At 41.3% G+C, this 17,500-nt stretch overlaps 1 protein-coding gene across 9 annotated transcripts in view; it reads right to left on the reverse strand.

Annotated features, from left to right (window-relative positions):
- znf423 (zinc finger protein 423) overlaps positions 1–17,500 on the reverse strand; it is a 153,762-nt gene that overhangs the window by 56,029 nt on the left and 80,233 nt on the right. For 6 of the 9 annotated variants that reach the window (XM_065956429.1, XM_065956424.1, XM_065956430.1 and 3 more), the window contains one exon: positions 11,548–11,568. The exons of 2 other annotated variants lie outside the window; for them this stretch is intronic. In XM_065956429.1, the coding sequence (XP_065812501.1) occupies positions 11,548–11,568 (21 nt within the window). The remainder of the gene's footprint in view (positions 1–11,547; positions 11,569–17,500) is intronic. One more of the 9 variants, XM_065956425.1, reaches the window with a different exon arrangement.

A 17,500-nucleotide genomic window follows, 5' to 3' on the forward strand; every position in this document is an offset into this window, starting at 1 on the left:
GCTGGGAATCAAACCTCCAGCACCACTCTGAGCTGCCACAGCGGGCACAGAGAAACCACACTCACAAACACACACCCGCACACACTTTCACACTGAATGCCACTCAAACTATAAATACACACACACAATTACAGTACAAACAATTACTGCCAATCACACTGAGGTCATTCAAATTCTCTCTTTCTGACACACGCACGCACGCACGCACGCACGCACGCACGCACGCACGCACGCACGCACGCACGCACGCACGCACGCACGCACGCACGCACGCACGCACGCACGCACGCACGCACACACACACACACACACTACCCCAGGCAGCAGCACTGCGACCTCAGCCTCTCCTTCACCTGTACAGGCCTGCAATTACATTGTGACACCAGACAGACTAAAACCACCCCTGCAATTACCACTGTAGAGAGAGAGAGAGAAAGAGAGACAGAGACAGAGAGAGAGAGAGAGAGAGAGAGAGTGTGGGTGGTGAATTCTTTGATTGTATTTACATTATAATAACTGCAGTCTTTTACCCTTCCACTTATATGTTCCTCATTTCTGGTAGCTCATACTGGTAGACTGACTTTCTAATTTAATTCCAGTTGTATTCAGGGATTAAAACACACCAAAAAGAAAAGGCTGAGTTTAACATATTGCAGATGTATTTGATGTGGGTGTTAAGCCTGGCTCACACTGCAGGATAATCAGGCCGATTTGAGCTCCGATTCTTCCTTCCCGACAATCTCAGGGTCTCTCCCGACTCAAAGCTGCTCGGACCGATTCTCTGCTCAGATTATCTTGTAGTGTGAGCGGAACAAAGATCCAATCTTAACGTTTCCCCGATCTGCACGGCGATCATCGGGGACGCCCCGATTTATTTCAAACATGTTTGATATTTAGAATTTAAAATCTTAACAATTACATCATGAAAGGGTCCGGCAGAAGTTGTGACTACAATATAATCACGAGAGACAAGGGAGCACCGTAGTCATGGCAACCAGCGGCAGGACGCAACCCAGCGTTTTTTTTTGTTTTTTTTTACTTTTCTGTACAGAAAAATCACACAGTGTGAACCAGGCTTAAATGTGCAAGGCCCAGATTCCATGTTTTCATCTTCATCCGAACAAAATTTAACCCTGACACTCACAGTGACACCCTTTGCTGCCTTCTTGCTGTCTCCAGCATGATGGCTAAATCAGACTGGACCTGACAGTTAAAAGTGGAAAAGGGAATGAAAGAAATTGGAATTGCATGTCACGTGGAGGAGACTCAAACTCCAAACACTGAGCACACAGGAGCAGGGCAGTTGCATCTAGGACACGCCCGACTCCTCAACTATAAAGAAAAAAACATCTGGATAGCATCCAAAAGCACCATGCATCAACACACACACACACACACACACACACACACACACACACACACACACACACACACACACACACACACACACTCTCCACACACTCTAATGAAGCCCCGGTAGTGACGGAGAGCAGCAGGGAGCGGCGCGGATCGCCGAAGACAAGTGTGTGTGAGCTTTCGTCACACAGTGTTTCTATGCGTGGGCGTGTGTGTGTGCGTCTCCGGCGGGATAATTATGGCGCTCCTCGGCAGCTGAGCGTGCCAGATGTACTGGGAGAATGAGAAGGAGGTGGTGGGGGTGGAGGACGAAGAGGAGGAGGAGGAGGCACGGCGCAGAGCAGAGAGGGAGCGCAGCACCAGGAGCGATGCAGAGGGGAGCACACAGAGTGTTATGTGAATACATTAGTGTGAGTGTGTCTATGCATTGATGTGTGTCCGTGTGTGTGTCTTTACCTGGGAATGTTTCCTGGGTGTGTAAGATAATGTCTCAGTATTTCCAGATGGATGTCCGTGTTATGTACAATTACTGTGTGAGTGTGTGTAGGTGTGTGTGTTGTTGTTGTGCCTATGTGTATATTTGGCATGGCTAGTTTTGTTTCATGCCATCCACCATTAGCAGGTTGGCTCAGTCACAAATGAGCGTCTCTCATCCAGGAGAGGTGGAAGAATGAGGTAGAGCTGGAGAACATGAGATGAAGAGGTGGATGGATGAGTAAGAGGGGAGCAGGTAGAGGTGGAGAGAGTGAAGGATCACAGAAGAAGAAAGAGGAGAAAATGTTTTTATTTTTAAATGACTTGCTCCACCTTAACTAGAGGCACGTTAGATGACAATACAATATTAGCATAATGACTGTAATTATCATTATGTTGGTGTTCAAACCTGCAGTTTACAGCCAGATCAGAGCGCCTTTAAAACAGAGCATTGGCATTGTGATGGCGCTCTGCAGGAGACCTGTTTAATGCTGTGCAGGACATTTCTGGGACTGTTGCATACTGGCGATCAAACTATCAATGTTTGGAGGTTAATTATAATATTAATATCTCAGAGGCTGTTTAAATAATAGTTTAAAGGAACCTTTTTAGAGTCAGACTCAAAAATAATAATCAAACAGTTCCAGTTCTTGTGTTGTGTTAATTGGTGATTTCTTCAAAGAACCAAGTCAAGGTTTGTGGATGGAATTCATTCCTGTGTTTCAACTTAAAGAGACACACAGAAATACTACCAGGAAAAGCAGTGAAAAGAATTTAATAGAGTTTAATGGAGAAGTTGGCTAAATTTGACTTTCAGAAAGAACAACGTAATCAGCACATACTGTAGGTAGGATGTTGTGTGTGAAGCATGTTTCTGAATAACATTAAGGGATAATTGTAGAATAATAACTTTAAAAAACATTATTGAGTCAACTTAAACTGTTATTGACGAGTAAGGCTCATCGCTCATTACTGATTGTTTCAGGCAATACAACGCCTCTGCACCAGAAAAGGGTTAACGTGGACACACAATAACAAGAGTATATACTAAGAGAATATTTATTTTAACATTACAAGAAACCGCTTATCGTATAATCTTTATTTTAAAGCACACTCTTGAATGGCTTAACAAATCTATCTACAATAACTAACAGTGTAACACACATCTGCAGATGTTATTTTATATTTTATATGATTTAAAAGTCCTGCAAATAGTCAATTGTTTGCATTTAGTTGTATGAAGATGGATGGATTGATGGATCACTTACATGCCCTATGTAATACAATATATGTAGATGTATAAGCAGAGCAGTGCATATTGTGTAAATGTACATACAGATAGTCTGAAAGCAATAAAGTAAGGCAGGTAAAGAAAGAAAGCACACAAGCGCTAAAAAAAGAAGGGAAGGGAAAGTAAGAGATTCTGTCTACCGTGGCTGGCTTTGTCACCTTGCTCACCCATGGGGGGCAAGACAAAGCACCTTGGGAAATTACTGCAACTAGAATGCATTGATTTGCCCAGGATGATGTGTGCACATGGCAGTGTGTGCGTGTGTTTTTGTCAGAGGGCCTTTGTACTGCAATAAAGAGAACAGCCTGGTCGACATCTGTTTAGAGACGAAAGATAAGAGCGACAGTGTATGCCGTTGTTTCAACCTTTTTCTCCTCCTCGTTCTCACTCCTGCTTTCTCCTGTCTGCTGCCGTGTAATTAAGAGCCAAAGGAAACCCTTCACCCTCTCCCAGTGTGGCTGTGCATCCCACTTCATGCTGTGTCGTTGCCAGTCTCTAAAACCTCTCTCTCCTGTAACGGTCATCTTCAGTCTGGTGCTGAATCAACAGCTAGTGCTGAACTCTACTGTCACTCAAATCATGATTTCTTATTCTGGACTTACAAAGACTGCTAAAACAAAACACACACATGGGCTTTTTCAATGTTTTTTTTTGCCCCTTTTTTGCTTCTATCCCCCTCTCACCCCAGCTGCCCTATCAATTAACTCACATTTGTAAAACCTCCTCTGACAAAAATCACTTGATCAGTAATGAACCGCCACTGGCAACAGGCCCAAATATACAGCATGTATGCCAAGTACATGATATGTGTACACCAAGCCAGATGACAGTGGAATAGAATCCAGGAATACAAAATCACTTTCTTGTTCATGTACAAAATTCTTTCAGCATGTAGGGTGGTGATCTTTTAGAGGTTCAGACACCTGAACTTAAAATGTACTTTGTTTACTTTTATTTTTAAACAATGAAACCTCCAAGCCATCACTAGCAAGCACCATAAATACTTGTTGGTTAAAAATATTATTTATACCCTAAAGCCAGGAGCTGTACAACACAACGCTTTGGAAATTTATGTTGGTGTTGAGTGACCGTGTTAACTGGCAACATTTAACTTTATGGGTCTGTGGTTGCTGTAGGCTGAGTCACTTTTCATTATAATGTCAAAATGTACTAATCATTTTGAACAAAGAGGCAATCACGAGGACTACATTTAAAAAAAAATAAAAAATGTTGTAACTATGGTGACAACACACACATTGGCTCAGAGTCACCAGTTAACTGGGGTCACACATTACACCGAAACACCGGCTTGCAAGCATCTTTTTGCCTGAAACATCTTTACAACAACAATACTGCCTTTGTCACGTTTAATATTAGCATTAACAGGATGAGCTTGCTGTGATATGTCTGTCTATAAGTGTCATATGGTGATCAAGTTGGTATAATGAAAAAGTTGCAACATTATATTTCCTACATTTTTCAATCCCCCTTGATGCTGCTTTTATCCCGTTTACTTTAACGGGATAATAATGTAGAAACTATACAAGATGTTGGAGAGATAGATGAAGATAGTTCTAATCTAATCTGACTTCCTATAGCAACAAGTAGAGAAAAACCCCTGCTGGCAATTAGAAAGAAAGCAGGTGTAAGCCTTGTCCCCATTGGCTTCACTTTGTGTCACTTTGTGTGTGTGTGTGTGTGTGTGTGTGTGTGTGTGTGTGTGTGTGTGTGTTGTGTGTGTTTGTGTTTAGGAAGCTCCTGCTGTTTAAACATTGTGCCCCTCATGCTTTCGCTATAACGCAATGTGAATTCACACACTGAGACACCAATATCACGCCCCTGCAGATGCAATGTGTAAGTACAAAGGTGTACTGACAGCTGAACTTTGTTACTGTGCTGTTGTGGAATCCCAATCTGTAAAGGAGTTTTGAAATTACTAAGTAATTTGTAATAACAAGTCACTTTAAATTCTTACATGCAGTCTACTGTATCATTGTGATGGTATATGTGGAAATTGAACATCTTTATTGGCACCAGAAGATGTCAAAGGAAACCCACATCAGACTGTATCATCTGTATCTTCTTCTTATAATCATATTTAGAATTATCTCCAAACATCTGGATCTGTAACTTTTATTAAACATGTGCGATGCACTCATCTGTTAGTGTGGAGTCAACCAATATCACTTGTCTATCTAGCAGCTGCTCTCTATGCAGCTGCTCAAAATATCATTTATAACACAGAAAACTCCCACAGTGGACTGACACATGTGTGTGTGTGAGTGAGTTTGAGTTTTTCTGTCTGTCTGGCACCATCTCCCCCTCTCTCTCTGCTGGTTCAAACAAGGCTAGCAAGGTGACCCTGAATCACAGGCTGTGTGAGCGTGCGTGTATCTTTATGTGTGTATTCATGTGCTTGTGTGTGGGCACTTATCAGCGTGTATGTGTATGTGTGTGTGTGTGTGTGTGTGTGTGTGTGTGTGTGTGTGTGTGCGTGTATGTGTGTGAACAGTTCCAGTAATTAACACCAGCCACTAATGAAGTCCAGCTGCTCAGCAAGAGGACTGAGTGTGAGCCAAAATGTGGGAGAAATCACTCCCATCCTCTCTGTGTCTCTCGCCCCTGAAACACACTCCTTCCGTTTCTCGCTTTTTCATCTTTATCCACCCATCCCCATCCACGCTCTCTCTTTTTATCAACCTATTGATCTGCATTCAGTTGTCTCCCTTGCCTCTTCCCTCCATGTCCTCTGCAGATTCTATCTCTCTGCATCAGCCTGTGTCCTCTCCTGCAGTTTTCCATCAGTAGAAATCTACTCAATTGATGCGTAATCACCACCACTTTTGTCAACATCTTGTTTTCTTGATGTCTCACTTACCATCTTATCATTCTGGTGATGTGTATCACTTCTTCACTTCTCTTGTACCTATTATCTGCTGCTCTTTAGTTTCCCTCTTCAAAAAACAAAAAAAATCTGATATACCGTAAAACTTCAAATAAAAGCCCAGTCTCTTTTACTAGCCTGGTGTTGATTCATTTTTTTGACAAATCAAGGCATGTCTCAATTAGAGGGCCCTATGTATTGAGTAATGATTAGTTAGAGGATTAAATATATAAATATACAGACAAACAATTACATATCTGCTTAAGAAAGACATAATGATGATTGTATGTGTACCAGCCATCCAGCAGGTTGGCATATTGTCTTAAAAAGCAAGATCAAATTACTTAATTTGTTCATCGGTTTCCTGACTTTGTATACATAACAGGTCAATACCCTTCTGGTGTAAATGTACATTTTTATAGTCTTTCCCATCCTTGATGTACACAGGTGATGTCATTTAATGTTATTGAAGTTATGATTAATAATGACTTCTTGTCCCAGGTTGAACATATCCACTTATGTCCAAGCTGTCTTGCTTTTGTCTGGATCCCACTCTCTCTTCAGAAAATACCCTTTCTCTTTCCAGCATGATGCTTTAAAAGCTTACGCTGCTGCCTCCCCCTCCCACACAAATACAAAGATCACAAAGTATCTAACATGTGACTGTAGGACACATTCAGAAACCAAACAAACTAAATATGCAGAGTGCAATGCACACACGTGGCATCAAGGCATTTCCCTGTATTTCAAAAATACAGTAGAAATCAGCTGTATGCATCACGCTCAGAGCCATATGATAATTGCATTACTGTACAGGCCCAAACTCTGTTTCCCCACACACAAACACACGCTCTCTCACTCACTACCAGCTGTGACAGATGTGCCTGTCACTGGAGAAAATGAATTCAGAATAGTTAGTGAATTAAGCAGGGAGTTAATTGTTGCTTGGCCCCTGTTTATGAAGCGCATAAAGGCAAAGCGCCTTGTTTGTCTTGTGACAATTAGCCAGCAGAGATAGAGAGGGGAGCCTGTGTGTATGTCACTGTGTGTGTATGTGCAAGTGTGTGTGTAATTGTCCTGTTGTCTTTAGCAGCTGGTGCAGCCACACCTGGACGGGTTGAGAAAGAGAGGAGGAATAGAGAGAGAGAGAGAGGGGGGGGGGGGGGGGGGGGGGGGGATGCGAAGGGGGGGCTGAAGGTAGAGTTATGGTATGTACCCCTCTATCTATGGGCATTCCTCTCAAACACACTCACATCCCACACACACACTAATGTACACAGGGAGAGCTAACAAAGACATCACTTCAGACAATGCAGACACTTTCTATACATGAGTTAAGACAGCTGATGGTGCATTTACAAATATTCTCACAGGCAAACAAGAAACCTGACACACAAGTACTCTCTCTCTCTCTCTCTCTCTCTGTCACTCACTCACACACACACACACACACACACACACACACACACACACACGCACACACACACACGCACACACACAATTATTTTGTTTTCTGAGGCCTATCCTGGTTGGATGTCTCCCAGTCTATTTGTCAGTGTGTCCTATTAGGTTTCCAAACAGCTTGTAATGACTGGTAATAAACAGCAGAAGAAGAAGGTAAATCAAGCGAGAAGATGACAAAATGAGCTCTCCAGGGGACCAGTTCGCTCCTAGCCTCCAAAACACAAACACAAACACACACACACACCAACATGCACACAAAAAACCCCAGAATGAAACTGACAGTTCTGTATATGTATCCATTCACAGTCAATAAAGTAGACGACGGCAGGTGATGGGGACTAAACGAACAGAAAACATTTTCTTTTAACAGTTCAAGAGGAGGTTAGAGGAATACTCGAAACAGGATGTCAGAAAAAATAAGAGAAAATGTTTAACAGGATGAGCATGTTCACGGTGTTTTAAAGAAATACTATGCAATGAGAGTTGTTTTATCAATATATTTTTTTCCAGGAATTACTGGCAAGATATTTCCAGCGCGTCCAGATCAGAAAATCAGAGATGCAGTAGAAAATGTTTGTACTGGACAGGTTCCCGTTGTAATTATGTAAATATGAAACAGAGTAGAGCTAAAACAAAGGAACACTATTTAAATAGTCCTGGATAGTTCATGTTTAAATACAACAAGAAAAAGTGTCTTTCTTTAGTAAATCTCTGCACATGGAAGAGTCTCCCATGTTCCTATGGACTGTGTTGTATATGTCTATTTACAGTATTTAATAAAAAAAAGAAATGATGCAAATGATGTAAGCAGAGATGTTTTTGCAAACAAGCAAGGCATTAAGCAAATAAGTCACTTTTCTATTAGCGATATGAGTTTAATACTTCATTATACAAAGATTGCTCTATGCACCTTTTTTTACTTCCCTTAATCCCTTTATTACTTTGATATCACAAAAATAAATCTATTCTTAAAAAAACTTTCTGAATTCTATCTTCCTCTATTAATATATTCCTACATATGCCCCATCTTTCATTCTCACATCCTCCCCTTTCTTCTTCTCTCCTTCATCTAGCCCTCTGTGGTCCTCTCTCTCCTCCTCCTCATCCCAGTCCCTCGTCCCTTCATCATCGCTCCCTCCCTCCCTCTGGTGTCACGGCTCGCTGGCTCCAGGTGGCGAGGGAGGGAGGGAGGAAGGGATGTAGGGAAGGGTGGATAGAGGGAGGGATGGGAGGCGGGGGGGGTTGTGTGTTGTCATCTGTTCCTACGTTCATACCATCACAGTGCAGACCAACATCCAGCTCAGACTGATCATGAGTGTGCAGTGAGACCATGTGTTTGGTACTGATTGTGTTTGCTGGATGTCTCTGTCTTAACATTAAATAAAAGCATGCACCATGTTAACCTTAGAATATGTCATACAATATTGACTTTTGACTAGATATGCATGTTTATATAACATTAAATGTATGTAGTCTAACTAGTAGTAGTGTAACTCTACAAAGTTAAAACTTCTTCCACAGGATGATCAAACTGAAAGATTGGTTCTTAAATATGCATGCTGGCCATGTATAATGTGGATACCTCTTTTTCTCGTAACACCACCTAAACTGGTAGTTTGTTTGTTTTTTGAAGTGGGGATGGTTGAGGTACTTGTCAACCTGAAGGGTTTTAGCTGCAGGAGCTCGTCTCCGCCCCTTTAGTGAGAAACCGTCCAGTAGTAAAACTGAGCTGGAATAACAAACTTTACAGACAATCCTGTGTTTTGTCAGCTGGGTTATCTTGATAAATTTGTTACTTTAAATAATCTCAAACATATCAAAGTTCACAATATAACTATCAGTCTACAAGGCAGAATTCTAGAGACACGTACTCTGCAGGGCCAGTGCGCTGCAGGCATAAGAACACGTATTTGGTGCATTAATAAGAAGTGCTGAAATAAATTGGATTGCAGATGGCAAAGTAATAAGCAGAACATTTTCTAAATATAGCATACACTCACATCGTCCTTGATGTCAATGTTGGTTTTCCTAGAATTAGCTAAATTATGATGAACATTTGACTCCATCTGCTGAAGTGTATAGCCTAGCTTCCATGCCAGTTTACTGCGGCCTTTTCTCAATAAAGGGGCGGAGCTAACCGACATCTCCTGTGGGTAACACGCTTACTATAGACAAGCATGTCATACAACCCCACCTCAAAACACACATTTCTTAACATGGCTTTTTAACTACACACCAAATCTCACATTTCAGACGATAAGTAGTAAACATTGTAGGAGCAGTTATGACAGAATCAATGTCATTAAGACACTGTAGCATGAGTGCAGTTTAAAAAGTGACAGTATGTGCTGAGGTGTCTGAGGGGAGGTGCCGCTGGATGAGTGAAGGGTGTGAGAACAGCTTTACGTTTGATTCTTCTGAAGAAATCCCTGTTTATCAAAGAAAGGACTCTTGAATAAGCTGTAGTGGACAGTTTCACAAACTGTCCACTTATTTTCACATTGCTTTGGTTCAAGGGGATGTTGACATTTTCCTGTTCATGCATCTGTGAAATGCTGCATTTTGCAGTACTCTTTTGGTAGAAACAGAGGGGGAAAGGAAAACACTACGAATGAATGTGACTCAATGAAGAAATGTTCTTCATACAGGGCTTTTGAGGGGAACCCATGCAAACATTACAAGACAGAAGGCAGAGTGGATTGCAGCTTATTAGTGCAGGTGCATCAGGGCAAAAGAGAGCTGCATGTAGCCAGCCAGTGGCAAAGACTGCCCTCCAACACACACACACACGCACGCACGCACGCACGCACGCAAGAGTGAACTCTCAACCACATTATCCACCTCCATTGACTCTAAAAGCTTCTTTATCGCCTCATTAAGTCTTCAGTGACACAAAGTTACCACACCAGACCCTGGATGCTCCCACGTACACATACTGAGAGGTGTGAAAAAGGAGAGAGTGTGTCAGAAAAGGAGAGAAGGGGGGCACTTGGAAGCACGGAAAGACGTGTGCACACATCACACACCAGCTCAGCCACAGCCCCTGGGATGGCTGCTTAGACAGCAGCCCGACATTACTAGTCAAGCACATCACAGATTTGACTGCAGGCTAACAGACAGGCTGACTGCAGGTTGACTCCTCTGAGCCGTCAGATAAGAGCAACCTCAAGAAACCAAAAAAGCGAGCTGTGTTTATGTGATGCATCACTCCACACGGCCAGGTTCATAAGTTAGTTTTGGTATTCAAAGTGACATTAACATTTAAAAGTGAAAAGTAACTGACTTCATTCAGGGACATTTAAGGAAAAAAAGGTTTCTGTTGCAGATTTTTAGAATGAAATATTTAGAACTGAACTGATGCCGACCCTGGCCAGTTGAGATGTGTCAGAAGACAGTTTCAAAGTATGTCTCCTGCTACTAATTATCAGATCAGCTGAGAATGTGAATGGGGAAGGCTACCTAACTCTATTAGAGTGCATTGATGTAAATAAGTAAGTAAAGCTCATGCTGAGGACACATCATTAGCCACCACACTCCACAGGGAGCACTTAGATCCAGGTGAGTGGCCACTCAATACCTCGAAGGCATCTGTGTGTGTGTGTGTGTGTGTGTGTGTGTGTGTGTGTGTGTGTGTGTGTGTGTGTGTGTGTGTGTGTGTGTGTGTGGTGTATGAGGTGGAGGGGACGATGAAGCATGCAGCTCGAGCAAGAAATAGGGTGAATGAGGAGTTTAGGTGAGGGGCAGTAGTGCAAAGATTTGGTTTAAAAGTGTCCCATTCAGTATCATCCCTTTATATTTTTATGGAAACAGTTTGTACTGCTCTTAGGTTTGTGCCGATTCTTCACAATTTGTAGCCTAATTGAAGCTACATTTCTGCTTCCAAATCTTCTTCCACATCATGCAATGTGGCTTTTTAAAAAAAAACATCTTGTGTTAAATCATAGCATAGTCAACATGATAACTCATCTCTTTCGTTATCATAAAAATTAAGGGAATGAAATGCTGATGTGCAGGCAGTGAGACAGCACAATGCTGCTTTGCTCACAGTGCGAGCTAAGGAGACAGAAAGGGGACAAACCTTGCCGACAGGTGGGCTCTTCTACGGGCCATCCAATAGGCAGGTGGGGATGGGGGAGAGCGGAGGAGAAAATGGGCAGGGTTAGTAAATTTGAGTGTGAAAGTGGTGTGTGTGTGGGGGAGGTAAAAAAGTGGATTGATAACTTGATAGTGACACATCATCAAGCAAGGCCATTTCTTCCCAGTTGTACTGTAATGCTAATGAACCGCTGAAAAACCTTTCTTTGCAACGTCTATGAGGAGCTCACAAAGTCAAAGTATGAAGTCACACACTCGTTCCTTGAACTACATGAGACATTTGGTTTTGAAGTGGTAACACATTGGCATGGACGCAAAGATGTAGACATTAACAGACATCTTAATGCTGCTACAGCTGGAAGCTAAAGTGACAGTGAAAAGAAATGGAGAGAGGGGAGTAACGGCAGGGGTTATCAATGTTAGTAGAGGTACAAGTATGTTGAGAGAATAAGAAGTTGTGAAATAGAGTCCTTGGCAGAACAAAGTAAGAGTTACAGTTAGTATGCTAATTAAAGATTGGTCCCTGATTAAAGACCAGTGGAAACATGAGAGGACATGCTGTGGGCTGCTCTTTGTGCACACACACACACACAGCGCTAGTTTAGAGCAGACACACATGTTAGGTATTTGTGTGTGTGTGTGTGTGTGTGTGTGTGTGTGTGTGTGTGTGTGTGTGTGTGTGTGTGTGTGTGTGTGTGTGTGTGTGTGTGTGTGTGTGTGTGTGTGTGTGTGTGTGTGTGTGTGTGTGTTTGTCCGTGTGAGGAAGAGGAGAAGTATGCGTGTCTACATGTGTTCGAGAAGTGAGGACTCGTGCTGTGAATTCCAGACTGAGGTGATTAGTAAAGCATTAGTGGCTGCATGCAACACTCACAACATGCTGTCATGGACCTTATTTAGGGATGTTTGTGTGTGTGTGTGTGTGTGTGTGTGTGTGTGTGTGTGTGTATCTTTGTGTGTTCAGTGGTGTTGGTTGGGGGTTGCATCTTGGCTGGGACCATTTTCTGTTGTAAACATCAAAAAGTGGGGATGCCTTTGCAAAGCTAGTCTATGTATCTATAAAAAGTGTTGTTTACTTTCCAAGTTAACCTGAACAAGAAACAAAGATGTAACCTTACAACCCTGGATAGACCTTTGAATAACTGAGAGTAAAAACTATAAAATGTGAATGGCCACAGGTGATGCAGTTGTCACAAAAATAATCAGGGTACATTTATAGAGGATGCAGATAGATGAACATGCTTTGTTTTCTGAGAAATATAACTAATCTTACCGGGCAGCTCAACATGCAGAGATATGAAACCTGTCAGCCTTCCTTTACAATGCCGGCTTTTGCCATCGTGCTCCGACTATTTTTTCTGTCCTCTCTCATCTTTCCGCTAACCCCCCATGTATTCCCCCCCCCCCCACTTTGTGTGCTCAGCAAGAGAAAAAAGAAAGGTTTCTAAATGTTCTTCTCATTTCCACTTCTTCAAGAACTCCATTCACTTCCCACCTGCTGAGCAGCATGGGGGGCAAGAAGCACTGAACATGCACCGCTCTGTGATTACACAAACACACACACACACACACACACACACACACACACACACACACAGGTGGGATATGACCCCTGCCCACACAATACAAAAACCTGGATAGACAGATTTTTTCCTGTCTGTCATAGAAACATATTCATGTACACAGGAAGGCACGCACAAAAGCTCACTCATTAAAGTCTGTTATCACTCTGAAGAATCCTTGTTCATATTCAAGTGTATTTAAAATCACATATGAACGTGGCCTGTGTTTGCTCTTCGGCTTTTGTCTCACACTCAAATACACCAAAACAATTCTCAGGTGGCAAGACGGTACCCGAGGCACAAACTCCTTTACTTTCTCTCACTCTCTCTCTCTCTCTCTCTCTCTCCTCAGTGTGTGGGAGATGGACTGAGGCTGTGTGTGAATGCTTGTGTCTTTCAACTACATTAAATGTGAGCACTACAAATGTTTCAACATTATTCCCTCTTCAAGGCTAGTATAAACATTACAAGTGTTCAAGTGGTTCTTCCCCGGTACTTGATATTAAGCTTTCTTTGGTAAAGTGCATTCTGGGTATTTCAAGGGTTTATTCTAATCAATTTACATAGACTTGGGCTACTTTTGGAAGTTAAATTTGGGCCTGTAGTGGTGAGAGTAAAATAGCTGGTTTGTATGAAACATGTACAGGGTGAGGTTTCATTCCAGAAAACACAGCTTGAAGTCGGTCAACAATCAATCAACACAAGCTACCGTTAGCAGTCTGTGTTTCTTTTGGTTATTGGATTTTTGTTTGGTTACGAGAGAGCAGAAATGAAATAATACGTTTGTTGTTTCATGTTCTGAGACTGGATGTTGTCATCAACAGGGCAGGAGCGCCACATGGATTGCAGTGTGTCAGAGATCTTTAAGCACTGGATAGTCACAGTCTCAACACTGATCTTTAAACAAAAATCAAATAACCATGTTTTTTATTTCTAATTTATTTTCAGAACCAGAAATCCAAACACTAAAAGATACACCAACCATTGAGTATTCTTACACTTACAGAGCCTTTCAGAGTAACCTATTTTATCTTTAGCCTGTGGTTCTTCATACAACAGTTACTTTGTTTACATTTTTGTGAATATTGAACAATAAGTCATTTTATTTTCTTATGTCTTTAGGCTCTACTTGACATATTATTTGCAAGTCTTTGCTGTATGTGTCTTTTTGCACTTTTGCCCCTTGGCAAATTTCCGCTCGCTGATAACAGATCAAATCTTGTGTTTTCTACTTGTCTGTCTAAAGATGAATCTTCCTGACATTACATGATGACACCTTATAAACTCAGTAAAAGCTGTAGAGCCTGTGTATCCATCAAGAGAGGAACCAGATTCAGTGGTTTGTTTCCTCCTGCTTCTTCATCGTTTATACACACTTTCTTTTTCACTACAATCATGTGCTCCCTTCTCTCTCTATCTTCTGCTATGCCTCCAGAGCAGGACATTGACCACATGGTGTTTTAATTAACTTGTGTGCTGTGTGAGAGCCAGAGCTAGCAGGAACACACACAGAGTGTGACTATACTATGACAGTGAAGCAAAAAATGGGGCTAAAAGCACCAGTCGTATCATTGGGTCTCCTCTTTAATGCTAGATCCTCATCGTGTCAGTGTGAAGTCCTTTTCACACTCACATTCATGATATTTCTTAATTCTGCCACCATTTGAACCAGTTTCAACCTCTCTCTCTACAAACCCCAAAACGATGCACCCTTATTGGCTAATATTTGAACAGTATAAAGAAAAAAACATCTTCTAGCAAATTGGGAGGATTTTTTTTGTGAGTCTATCATTGGGCTTTATTGTATTAATGTTATGCTAATATCCTGGCACTCAAATTTCCAATGTGCACAGACGATGTTAAAATAAAGCTGTTCAGAGGTTACTGCACTCCTCTGTTGTATACAGTTTACTTGTGGTGCAATTACAGTAAAACTAAAACTAGAAAGTGACAGGTGGCTTATAATGATGCATTCAAAATATTTCTCAAATTACCAAAATGGACAAGTGCAAGTCAAATGTTTGTTACTCATAATGTCTCCACATTTCATGCTGTATTGAGAAAATGTATGTAAAGGTTTGTGTTGTTTGATTGATTCAGAAAATGTAATCATCATAATGTAATCATCACTCACTCAGCCCACACTAAGAGACACAAGGTGTTCCCCGTATTTTTGGAAACACTGGTGCAAATGTCTCTTTGTATTTTAATAACTGAAAAATGGTGAACTGTAGTGATTTGATCCCTGTGTTGATGTCCTGTATTTATATTTATTCTGCTTTCGTAAGATGATATGGACCTATGGGTCTGAAATAAAGTATATCTATTGTCTTTGAGTTTTTAGAAAAGCGCTACATAAAATGAACGTATTATTATTATTATTATTATTATTATTATGAGTAAATATGGAGTAAATAAAAACAAAAACCCCCATTTTAAAATAATGAAATCAAACTATCCTTATGAATATGATGACTGCTGCTGGTTTGTGCTCACATGCAGGTGGAGCTGTCATGTTTGTGTTGATTCTCCCTCAGCACCACAAAGATTCCTCTCCAGACTTCTCACTTTGACCCCTTCTTCCTCTATCTGCCTGAATGTTGTCTCTCTTTCTTTCTGACAGCGTAATTAACAGGACCGTGGGGTGCACCATGTATTACCCATGGAGCAATGTGACAATCACGTTACTGGACTCAGTCAGCCAATAGGAAACTGCCTCCTCTCCTCTCCTCTCCATCAACCAGTGAAACTGTTGATAAAGGTATCAGGTTTGAGTAGATCTCTCCTGTCTCTTTCCATCTCTTAATGTTTCATGTTATTTTAGATTTTCTTCCTCTCGCTCACTTTGAATAACAAACAGACAGGAAGAGAGGCTGAAAGTTAAACTGAAGCCTTGGGGTGTTTCACTGATACATGAGAGAATATCAAAAGTGACACAAGCACTCCTTCCAGTGGTAGCTAGATTAAATATGTGAATGTGTGTCCTGATGAGCGAGGCAGAGAGAACACAAAGAGACTGCTTTCTCGTTTTCACATATTTTATCTGCTGATACCTACGTGTACATTTCTCTGTGTATAGGTGTCAAGTACGCCCACACCATAAGCATGTGGAGGAGCTTGTTTTTCAGCATCAGCATGTCGTGTTTGTGTGTGTTTTTATAGTAAAAGTACAGTAAAACTTTAAATAAAAGCCCATCACCATTTAAGGCCCACAATCTCTTACCAGCCTGGTTTTGACAAATAAAGGTTTTGATTGAAAATCATTAAAGGCCGGTCTCGTACCAACGCCTATAACAAATAAAGGCAGGTTCATATTATAGAGCAGAGTAAACAAAAGCCTGGGCTATTAATAGAGAATATGATACCTTTTCTTATACGATGAATTCATGAAAAGGAAATCTCACAAACAAGTAAAGCTGGCACACAATAATAAATCACACGGCCTTATCAATTGTAGGTGTAATAAACCCTGTAAAAAGTTTAATTCAAGCTTCATAACCTTCACTGAGAAGGAAAGGGAGAAACAGATCATTTGAATATGAGACAAATACAGTTTAAATGCAGTTTGATCTAAGACTTGAAGAGAAAAGCTTTAGGGCTTAAGAAAATTTTCTTGTAACGCCAAACACATCCAAGTTTTATTTAACAGTTCACACTAACTGCATTTTGTCTGACACCTCACCTCAGTGCAGAATTTAAAAAAAAATGTTGCTGCTAGGTCTGGGTAAAAATCTGTATCCCATGTTTCAAAGGTTTGTTGCATCAGATCATAACACACAGATATCTACATATCTACCTCAGTGAAGGCAGGGATTAACAGAGCTCAAGAAACCAAAACTTAAACTTAAAAAAAAAATTCAGATGTCTGGATTTTCTAACCACAAATGCTTTAATTTAAAAAGAAATGTTTATTTCTTGTTTTCGTTCCTTTATTCTTGGGGTGGCAGTGTCTATCTGAGCTGAAAGGGTAATAAAAGGAAGTGGGCAAGCTCTTAAAAAATGATCTGCCTCAATTTCATAATTAATCTGTGCAAGGTTTTCACACAATTAGCATGTTAATTAACCCAAAACTGCCACCACTGTGAGGGGCTGCATGTATGTGTGCTTGAGTGTGGGTGGGTAGGTATGTGAGTGAGTGAGTGAGTGAGTGAGTGATTGAGTGATTGTGTGATTGTGTGTGTGTGTGTGTGTGTGTGTGTGTGTGTGTGTGTGTGTGTGTGTGTGTGTGTGTGTGTGTGTGTGTGTGTGTGTGTGTGTGTGTGTGTGTGTGTGTGTGTGTGTGTGTGTGTGTGTGTGTGTGTGTGTGTGTGTGTGTGTGTGTGTGTGTGTGTGTGTGTGTGTTGGGGAATCCTGGGAAAAGAAGAAAAAAAAAGAGAG

The sequence above is a fragment of the Labrus bergylta genome, chromosome 7 (genome assembly GCF_963930695.1).
Source record: "Labrus bergylta chromosome 7, fLabBer1.1, whole genome shotgun sequence".
Taxonomy (NCBI): domain Eukaryota; kingdom Metazoa; phylum Chordata; class Actinopteri; order Labriformes; family Labridae; genus Labrus; species Labrus bergylta.